Source organism: Lottia gigantea (assembly GCF_000327385.1).
Source record: "Lottia gigantea unplaced genomic scaffold LOTGIsca_194, whole genome shotgun sequence".
NCBI classification, from domain to species: Eukaryota; Metazoa; Mollusca; class Gastropoda; family Lottiidae; genus Lottia; species Lottia gigantea.
In genome coordinates this window covers 233439-244849 of record NW_008708376.1, presented here as the reverse complement: position 1 = coordinate 244849, position 11411 = coordinate 233439, and the positions used below count along the sequence as shown (strand labels likewise).

Sequence of the window (11411 nt, the reverse complement as noted above, 5' to 3'; positions counted from 1 at the left end):
CCCTGCCCTGTCCACCCCAGGCTTTGTTAGGGGGTTATAGTTATAATAAGGAGACGTACCTGCCCTGTCCACCCCAGGCTCTGTTAGGGGTTATAGTTATAATAAGGAGATGTACCTGCCCTATCCACCCCAGGCTCTGTTAGGGGTTATAGTTATAATAAGGAGACATACCTGCCCTGTCCACCCCAGGCTCTGTTAGGGGGTTATAGTTATAATAAGGAAACGTACCTGCCCTGTCCACCCCAGGCTCTGTTAGGGGTTATAGTTATAATAAGGAAACGTACCTGCCCTGTCCACCCCAGTCTCTGTTAGGGGGTTATAGTTATAATAAAGAGACGTACCTGCCCTGTCCACCCCAGGCTCTGTTAGGGGTTATAGTTATAATAAGGAGACGTACCTGCCCTGTCCACCCCAGGCTCTGTTAGGGGTTATAGTAATAATAAGGAGACGTACCTGCCCTGTCCACCCCAGGCTCCATTAGGGGTTATAGTTATAATAAGACGTACCTGCCCTGTTCACCCCAGGCTCTGTTAGGGGGTTATAGTTAAAATAAGGAGATGTACCTGCCCTGTCCACCCCAGTCTCTGTTAGGGGTTATAGTAATAATAAGGAGACGTACCTGCCCTGTCCACCCCAGGCTCTGTTAGGGGGTTATAGTTATAATAAGGAGACGTACCTGCCCTGTCCACCCCAGGCTCTGTTACGGGTAGTTATAATAAGGAGATGTACCTGCCCTGTCCACCCCAGGCTCTGTTACGGGTAGTTATAATAAGGAGATGTACCTGCCCTGTTCACCCCAGTCTCTGTTAGGGGTTATAGTTATAATAAGGAGATGTACCTGCCCTGTCCACCCCAGGCTCTGTTAGGGGTTATAGTTATAATAAGGAGATGTACCTGCCCTATCCACCCCAGTCTCTGTTAGGGGGTTATAGTTATAATAAGGAGACGTACCTGCTCTGTCCACCCCAGGCTCTGTTAGGGGTTATAGTTATAATAAGGAGACGTACCTGCCCTGTCCACCCCAGGCTCTGTTAGGGGGTTATAGTTATAATAAGGAGACGTACCTGCCCTGTCCACCCCAGGCTCTGTTAGGGGTTATAGTTATAATAAGGAGATGTACCTGCCCTATCCACCCCAGGCTCTGTTAGGGGTTATAGTTATAATAAGGAGACGTACCTGCCCTGTCCACCCCAGGCTCTGTTAGGGGGTTATAGTTATAATAAGGAGACGTACCTGCCCTGTCCACCCCAGGCTCTGTTAGGGGGTTATAGTTATAATAAGGAGATGAATCTGCCTTGTCCACCCCAGTCTCTGTTAGGGGGTTATAGTAATAATAAGGAGATGTACCTGCCCTGTTCACCCCAGTCTCTGTTAGGGGTTATAGTTATAATAAGGAGACATACCTGCCCTGTCCACCCCAGTCTCTGTTAGGGGGTTATAGTTATAATAACGAGACGTACCTGCCCTGTCCACCCCAGGTCTCTGATAGGGGTTATAGTTATAATAAGGAAACGTACCTGCCCTATCCACCCCAGGCTCTGTTAGGGGGTTATAGTTATAATAAGGAAACGTACCTGCCCTGTCCACCCCAGGCTCTGTTAGGGGGTTATAGTTATAATAAAGAGACGTACCTGCCCTGTCCACCCCAGGCTCTGTTAGGGGTTATAGTTATAATAAGGAGACGTACCTGCCCTGTCCACCCCAGGCTCTGTTAGGGGTTATAGTTATGATAAGGAGACGTACCTGCCCTGTCCACCCCAGGCTCTGTTAGGGGGTTATAGTTATAATAAGGAGACGTACCTGCCCTGTCCACCCCAGTCTCTGTTAGGGGGTTATAGTTATAATAACGAGACGTACCTGCCCTGTCCACCCCAGGCTCTGTTAGGGGTTATAGTTATAATAAGGAGACGTACCTGCCCTGTCCACCCCAGGCTCTGTTGGGGGTTATAGTTATAATAAGGAGACGTACCTGCCCTGTCCACCCCAGGCTCCATTAGGGGTTATAGTTATTTCTCTACAGCTATCAGTACCACTATTATATACATACAGTTTTAACGGTTTCCCTTCATGAGATTCAATCAACGTAAATAAATCTTCAGACTGAAAAATTCACCATCTGAATTAGTCAACAAATTCTTGAAAATATGTACATGAATAAAAAAAGTAAGGTAAGGTACCTTCATATATTTTTGCATATAACTAACGAACAAAAATCCTTGAAAATGAAAAAAAATCTCAAAAAACAACATTAAGCACCCTTCTGAGTTAACAAAACATTGACAATGATGGTATAAATATACTGGCTCATATAGAGGTTCATTAGCTGTTACTTATGTAGTAGGATTAAGTTTCGTCCAAATGTTTTGGGCTTTTGCTATAAATATGAATTTAACAGGTATTTTAGTAATTGAATTAGTACATGTTGGAACATTGAAATCATCTCAAGTTTTTGTGAGTAAGACCGCTGGTCTCACATGAATATAAATTAAGTTGAACAGGCAGTTGTCCTCCCATCGGTCTACATTTCATTTATACCCCCTAGTCTCCCAGAGGCTTGCCACTGCCAATCAGATGATATGAACTCTGAAATCATCTTCCAGAATAAAGCCCCTGGTCTCACATGAGAATGTATTTCAAGTTAAACAGCCAGTTGTCACCCCCATTGAGTCGTCTGCCCCTTATTTATACCCCCAGTCTCCCAGAGGCTTGCCACTTCCCATTAGATGATCGGAACACTTCCAGAATAAAGCCCCCTGGTTTCACATGAGAATATAAATCTAAGTTAAACAGCCAGTTGGACTGAATCTAGTCATAAATATTTAATTTACAAACCTCATGTAGTACAGAATCAGCACCTATAACATAATCTGTATTTGATTTTAATCCGGCTAAATCTGCAGGGGAGTTGGGTTCTATTTCCTGTAATTATTAATTAATTTCAAATTAAACTAGATCTACAGGCTTCACGTGGTTCTGAAGCAGTGCGTAACAGTTTTGATTTTACACTTAAAACTGTGCAGCAAAGTATCGTTACAGAAACATAATTTTCTATCATAATTAACTGGATATAGATCACCCAAACGCAAACCATGTTCAACAGATCGCTTCAACTCATGTCTTGTTCTCTAGATCACCCAAACGCAAACCATGTTCAACAGATCGCTTCAACTCATGTCTTGTTCTCTAGATCACCCAAACGCAAACCATGTTCAACAGATCGCTTCAACTCATGTCTTGTTCTCTAGATCGCCCAAACGCAAAGCATATTCAACAGATCGCTTCAACTCATGTCTTGTTCTCTAGATCGCCCCAAACGCAAACCATGTTCAACAGATCGCTTCAACTCATGTCTTGTTCTCTAGATCGCCCAAACGCAAAGCATATTCAACAGATCGCTTCAACTCATGTCTTGTTCTCTAGATCGCCCAAACGCAAACCATGTTCAACAGATCGCTTCAACTCATGTCTTGTTCTCTAGATCTCCCAAACGCAAAGCATATTCGACAGATCGCTTCAACTCATGTCATGTTCTCTAGATCTCCCAAACGCAAACCATGTTCAACAGATCGCTTCAACTCATGTCATGTTCTCTAGATCTCCCAAACGCAAAGCATATTCAACAGATCGCTTCAACTCATGTCATGTTCTCTAGATCTCCCAAACGCAAAGCATATTCAACAGATCGCTTCAACTCATGTCTTGTTCTCTAGATCTCCCAAACGCAAAGCATATTCAACAGATCGCTTCAACTCATGTCATGTTCTCTACATCTCTCAAACGCAAAGCATATTCAACAGATCGCTTCAACTCATGTCTTGTTCTCTAGATCTCCCAAACGCAAACCATATTCAACAGATCGCTTCAACTCATGTCTTGTTCTCTAGATCTCCCAAACGCAAAGCATATTCGACAGATCGCTTCAACTCATGTCTTGTTCTCTAGATCTCCCAAACGCAAACCATGTTCAACAGATCGCTTCAACTCATGTCTTGTTCTCTAGATCTCCCAAACGCAAACCATGTTCAACAGATCGCTTCAACTCATGTCATGTTCTCTAGATCTCCCAAACGCAAAGCATATTCAACAGATCGCTTCAACTCATGTCATGTTCTCTAGATCTCCCAAACGCAAAGCATATTCAACAGATCGCTTCAACTCATGTCTTGTTCTCTAGATCTCCCAAACGCAAAGCATATTCAACAGATCGCTTCAACTCATGTCATGTTCTCTACATCTCCCAAACGCAAAGCATATTCAACAGATCGCTTCAACTCATGTCTTGTTCTCTAGATCTCCCAAACGCAAAGCATATTCAACAGATCGCTTCAACTCATGTCTTGTTCTCTAGATCTCCCAAACGCAAAGCATATTCGACAGATCGCTTCAACTCATGTCTTGTTCTCTAGATCTCCCAAACGCAAACCATATTCAACAGATCGCTTCAACTCATGTCTTGTTCTCTAGATCTCCCAAACGCAAAGCATATTCGACAGATCGCTTCAACTCATGTCTTGTTCTCTAGATCGCCCAAACGCAAACCATATTCAACAGATCGCTTCAACTCATGTCTTGTTCTCTAGATCGCCCAAACGCGAACCATATTCAACAGATCGCTTCAACTCATGTCTTGTTCTCTAGATCGCCCAAACGCAAACCATATTCAACAGATCGCTTCAACTCATGTCTAGTTCTCTAGATCTCCCAAACGCAAAGCATATTCAACAGATCGCTTCAACTCATGTCTAGTTCTCTACATCTCTCAAACGCAAACCATACTCAACAGATCGCTTCAACTCATGTCTTGTTCTCTAGATCTCCCAAACGCAAACCATATTCAACAGATCGCTTCAACTCATGTCTTGTTCTCTAGATCTCCCAAACGCAAAGCATATTCAACAGATCGCTTCAACTCATGTCTTGTTCTCTAGATCTCCCAAACGCAAAGCATATTCAACAGATCGCTTCAACTCATGTCTTGTTCTCTAGATCTCCCAAACGCAAAGCATATTCAACAGATCGCTTCAACTCATGTCTTGTTCTCTAGATCTCCCAAACGCAAAGCATATTCAACAGATCGCTTCAACTCATGTCATGTTCTCTAGATCTCCCAAACGCAAAGCATATTCAACAGATCGCTTCAACTCATGTCTTGTTCTCTAGATCTCCCAAACGCAAAGCATATTCAACAGATCGCTTCAACTCATGTCATGTTCTCTACATCTCTCAAACGCAAAGCATATTCAACAGATCGCTTCAACTCATGTCTTGTTCTCTAGATCTCCCAAACGCAAACCATATTCAACAGATCGCTTCAACTCATGTCTTGTTCTCTAGATCTCCCAAACGCAAAGCATATTCGACAGATCGCTTCAACTCATGTCTTGTTCTCTAGATCTCCCAAACGCAAACCATATTCAACAGATCGCTTCAACTCATGTCTTGTTCTCTAGATCTCCCAAACGCAAACCATATTCGACAGATCGCTTCAACTCATGTCTTGTTCTCTAGATCTCCCAAACGCAAACCATGTTCAACAGATCGCTTCAACTCATGTCTTGTTCTCTAGATCTCCCAAACGCAAACCATATTCAACAGATCGCTTCAACTCATGTCTTGTTCTCTAGATCTCCCAAACGCAAAGCATATTCAACAGATCGCTTCAACTGACATTATATAATAATAATCAATTAATTTCAAATTCAATGATGACTTATCTGTTATATACTGCATTGGCTTACTATTTCCTTCATTTTTCAGTGACAGTGAAGAAGATATATAATTATCAAATGATTTCTAATTAAATGATGACTTTTCTGTTATAAATTGGGTTACTATGGTTAAAGTTTTAAATCAAACTTTAATGAATGAAAACAGTTTCCTGCTGTTCTGTACATTCCTGAACCTAATATACTAAATACTTGATGGTCTTTCTGAACCCTAATGGGGTTATTGAGAGACGGAAAGTTTATCAAGGTCTTGAACTACTGAGAAGTTTGGACAGCATGAAGTCAAGTCAACTACTGGTACCAATACAGTCAAAATTAAAATTCAAACATAATTAATAATACTCACCAAAATATGCCAGACATTTTCATTAGCACCTTCAAATGAACAGAATCTAGGAGAAAATAAAAAATAAAGTTAAGAAAAAAAGTTCAATACTATACTAGTAGACTGGAGAGGGAGGTTGATTTATTTATATCTTGCCAAGTAGACATTTTTAATCGTCTGTATAATCAAACCACCAAGTTGACATTCAAACTAGGCCTATTATTCAGAATAGGTTTGTTATTGTGACCACCCCAGTTATGACAGAAGAAGATTGTTTAAGAGTCTAGCTTCTACTTATACTGACCCAAAGAAACTTAAGACTAGCGAAGGGGAAGGGAGAAGTGTTTTAAGTACCTACCTTATACTGACACCAAGTAGACCTTGCCCACCCCAGTTATGACTAGGTGTAATAGTGACCTCTCTGACATTCTGTGTTTTACTGCTATACACTGCCATTTTAACAGGTTTCTCTATATTAGCTTTTAATAACTCTTTTAATATATCATTATCCTGGCTCTGTAAATACAATTAACATAATATATCATTATTCTGGCTCTGTAAATACAATTAACATAATATATTATTATCCTGGCTCTGTAAATACAATTAACATAATATATCATTATCCTGGCTCTGTAAATACAATAAACATAATATATCATTATTCTGGCTCTGTAAATACAATTAACATAATATATTATTATCCTGGCTCTGTAAATACAATTAACATAATATATCAATAAACTGGCTCTGTAAACATAATTAACATAATATATCAATAAACTGGCTCTGTAAATACAATAAACATAATATATCAATATCCTGGCTCTGTAAATACAATTAACATAATATATCATTATCCTGGCTCTGTAAATACAATTAACATAATATATCATTATCCTGGCTCTGTAAATACAATAAACATAATATATCATTATCCTGGCTCTGTAAATACAATTAACATAATACATCATTATCCTGGCTCTGTAAATACAATAAACATAATATATCATTATCCTGACTCTGTAAATACAATTAACATAATATATCATTATCCTGGCTCTGTAAATACAATTAACGTAATGTATCATTATCCTGGCTCTGTAAATACAATTAACATATTCTGTTTCTTGTCATTCTAGTGCTTAATAACACTGGATAGTCATTAAATGAAAATTGTAATTCCTGATACTGATGCCATCATATTTTGACGATTATATTGTTTTAAATTATAGACTGAAAAGAGACCTACCAATCTTGTGTTACCAATGGCGATAATAAAGTCAAAGAAAGCCTCAAGTCCAGCCAAATGACCAGGAGAACCATCTTGTACCTGAAAATATATAAAAATATAGTAAAATATCATATTCATACTGAATAAACAAATATCATACAACTAAATAGTTTAATATCATACAACTAAATAGTTTAATATCATACAACTAAATAGTTTAAGATACAACTAAATAGTTTAATATCATACAACTAAATAGTTTAATATCATACAACTAACTAGTTTAATATCATACAACTAAATAGTTTAATATCATACAACTAAATAGTTTAATATCATACAACTAAATAGTTTAATATCATACTTTTACTGAATCAAAGTCCCTTTCATATCTTTATGCAAACAAAACTTTTAGGAAAAAGAAAATGACTGGTTAATGATTTTGCAATGTTTCAACATGTTTCTACCATCATCCTCAACATTGGGTTGGGACAAAAATTTGGAAAGTGAACCCTGATTTTCTGTTTAATAAAGGGATTGTAAAGAGGTTTTCTAAAAAACCATTCCTGCAATTAACTAAGTGTTTGATGACGTCACTAATCTCAAAACATGATTTATTACATAAGGCCCTTTACACACCCTTAAACTTAAAATAAACTTAAAATAAGTATCATATTCAGTTAACTAGTACTAACAGTCAGTTTATTTATTATTCATGAACCTGAAATTCTAGATTTTATTGAAGTCCACTGAATTAGAATGAGAAGTTTTATTGTTTCTACGCTTGGTTGAACACAGTAATTAATTTATCAACTCAAGCAAACTGGCAGGTATATAGATATATATCTAACATATGGTACTGTAAATTCAATCTACAGCAGATACATAGCCTAATTATTAATTTATGAAATTATGGCTTTTCTGAGAATGTAAGAAAATTATTAAGTGATGCCAAGTTACAATACACTGACATAATAGGTCATCTATTCCCACCTTTAAACTGACATCAGAGTAAGAATGGACATACACCTGGATTTATTTCAAGTTAAAAGGGAACTCTAAATAGGAAGGCCTAGGTCTGTCAAAAATATAGATTTTGAAAAAGCTGTCAGCTGTTTTATTTTCACTTAGGCCAAATCCTGCCAAATGGCAAAAGGCTCCTGTTGGAGTGTTCACTCACAAAATACATGGCTTATTTTATACTAGAGGCATCCTTAATTTAATATTGACAATCCATATTTAGCAAACAGTCGAAATGATGAGTTGTCAACCAAGATCATTGACGAAAATCAAAAAAATAGCCGGTTGAAATGATACAATTACAAATTCACAAACGCTGAAGAAAGAGTCTGCTAATTTGACAAACCAACACTTACCCGTAAAACATGATAGCCCTCTGTTCCCCCTCCAGGAATTTCAGTGCTTACTGACCCTCCCATGATGGAATTGTCTTCAAAATCACCAAACTAACGTGTTGTTACTGTAATCAAAAGTTGATGTTACAAACGTCAACAAATATGGCTTCCTACGTGGCACCGACCGTCCCACAATTCTTTTATACCGGAAGTAGGTATCTTAAATATAGTTATCTCCCTTTACTCATTACAGTCTTCAGAAGGGTGAAATTACATTAATATCATTCCTACAATGGCAAAATGCAAAAACTCGAATTTTCAATCAAAATCACTTTGTTGAACCATTTGAATTATAATTTGAAGTTAAATAATATACTCCTTGTCCTAAACACCTGCCTCTATTCCAACCTCTTAGCTGTTCCGACAGTTTAGTCGCCTAGGGTCAGAAAAAAAACTTGCCTCTGTTTTAATGGATAAGTTCCAAACCACCGAATTCTCAGGGTTTTTAAACATTTTTATTTAGGCTACCACGAAACCAACCAAACCCTGATTTATTCTGACGGATTGATATTTTTGTAGCCTTGTTAAGTCATACCATTTATCTCCCTGCACCATTGAAGTCACGTTTGCGGTTGCATCAAAGTTTTTAGTTTAGTAATAAGTTAGAGGTAGATGAATCGGACTAAACTAATCCTTGATTGGAATTATAAAACCTCCACCTCCGAGGATATGTATTTTTTTCAAAGTCATTAAGAAAGGTTTAATTATTTATAGCAACGACCGTTTTTTGTGAATTGTGAGGGATCTTCGCCCATAAACTGTTAAAGATAACTTCCTTGTAACCGATAGAAAAATTGTGAAAAACAAACCAAGCATACTGACGATCCTCTCTTGAATTAGAATCTTAGACGATGTATCGTAAAAAACTTCCTGGCATAGGACAGACCTACTTCACAGGTACCGGCTACTGGCTTTATCTTGAATGACCGGTCGAGTCTAATTAGTAATGCTATTTTCATGACTTTCTAAAATGGCTGCTAATAGCTTGTTCTTTTCAAAATGAGCTAAATTCAAACTGAGAATAATTCCAGCCATTGTCTAAATACTAGCTAATAAATTAGTTTAAAATAGAAAAATATAAGAAATTCTGTGATTCAATAATTCAAATGATTTTCTCATCTGTTTTCAAGAATAAAGGCTATTTTGAGGACATTTGTCAGTTTTATTTTCATATTAAAGTGATACTACGTCTTAAAATGAACATAAAATTTAAGAATTTTAAACTTGGCCAATAAGAGCATATATTCATCAGTAGATATACCTGGTGTCATAAATAACTTAACAGGATCCTTATATAATCCGATAAATCCAAAAAACTCAGTAATTATCCATAAATATGCAATTAACTATTGAAAAATGCTTAATATATGATTAAGCGTTTTTCAATAATTACTTAGTTTTATGAATTTTCCAATTTTCTAGATTTTACAGGAACTCTGTTGTAACTTTATAACATCAGGTAAGTTCACTGATGAATATATACTCATATTGACCATTCTTGAGAACTTAAATTTTATATTCATTCAAAGACGTAGTAGGCCCTATCACTTTAAATGCTAAACTCAGAGCCTGCACATTCATGCTCAACAACAAGTTATCACGTCGAAACTTTGTATAAAACTTTAACCAGTGATTGTTGTTCAATAAAGCTGTGTCTATATATCGTACTCACAATTGCTAAATGCCATTCAAAGACTTTTACATATTATTACATACGCCTTTTTATTTATTTCTTATGTAAGTAGATCTGGTATGAGCTGCTATTATATACCAGAGTACATATCATTCATTTCAATCTAAAAATAGATACAAATAAAAATATAATATATCATTCGACCTCGGTAAATAAAAGATTTAGTGAAGCGAATCTTTAAACGCCCTTCTCTCCAGGGTACATGCTGCCTGCTCTACTGACCTACTGACATACTGATCTAATGAGAAGTTATTTATAGACACACATGTCAAGGAAATTAGTCATTTACAGCTTTCATGTAAACGAGGGCTGACTGAAAAGTCGCATCCTCACTTACACCGAAATATACCTCTATCAGAAAAGAGGCTGGCCCGGGTTAGAAATGAATTTATTATCATATTAAAAAGTGAAAGAGAGATTGCGCATCCCCCACCCCCACTTCTCCCCTGGAAAATTGTGTGGACCCTGCTCGACCACCCCACCTCATGTTTCATAGAAACGCCACTGTCCTCTATTCCGGCCTCGGACAACTATTTTGAAAGTTGTCGGCCGATATTTGTCAAAGTAGTTATCAGACGTTGGAATAGAGGTAAATGTTTCAGACTAAGCCTAACCATACTGGGTCATTGTTTTTTAATTTATAGATAAATAGTATACATAGTCCCCTTCCAGACTGACACACTTTTACCAGCCATGTTTCAAGGTTTGAATTATGTCAAGAAAGTATTGTTTATACCAACTCACATTCACATTGGAAATGACGTCATCATTACTAGACATTCTAGACTGTTTCAGTTTGTTCCAATCTGATTGAGATATCCCATCAAGACTTAGAACTTTTCAACCAACCCTCGAACACGTACGTCATAGTTGGGTTATTCACTATAAGATGTTGGTCACAATTAACAGTTTTTAAAGATATTAAATAAGTCATCCTGTTAACTCGATAATTATATTATATTTTTACATGCAAAAATACTCACGTAGTCTGTCTCGTTTTATACAAACTTATAATAAT

At 37.3% G+C, this 11411-nt stretch overlaps 1 protein-coding gene across 1 annotated transcript in view; it reads right to left on the bottom strand.

Moving 5' to 3' along the window:
- The window catches only part of LOTGIDRAFT_143194 (hypothetical protein), a gene marked incomplete at both ends in the record, with an annotated part of 14530 nt that extends 5806 nt beyond the window's left edge, over positions 1 to 8724 (bottom strand). Inside the window, 6 exons of the mRNA XM_009053001.1 lie at positions 1970 to 2100; positions 2833 to 2919; positions 6073 to 6118; positions 6410 to 6567; positions 7304 to 7384; positions 8662 to 8724. Coding sequence (XP_009051249.1) covers positions 1970 to 2100; positions 2833 to 2919; positions 6073 to 6118; positions 6410 to 6567; positions 7304 to 7384; positions 8662 to 8724 — 566 coding nt within the window. The remainder of the gene's footprint in view (positions 1 to 1969; positions 2101 to 2832; positions 2920 to 6072; positions 6119 to 6409; positions 6568 to 7303; positions 7385 to 8661) is intronic.
- Between the last annotated feature and the right edge of the window lie 2687 nt (positions 8725 to 11411).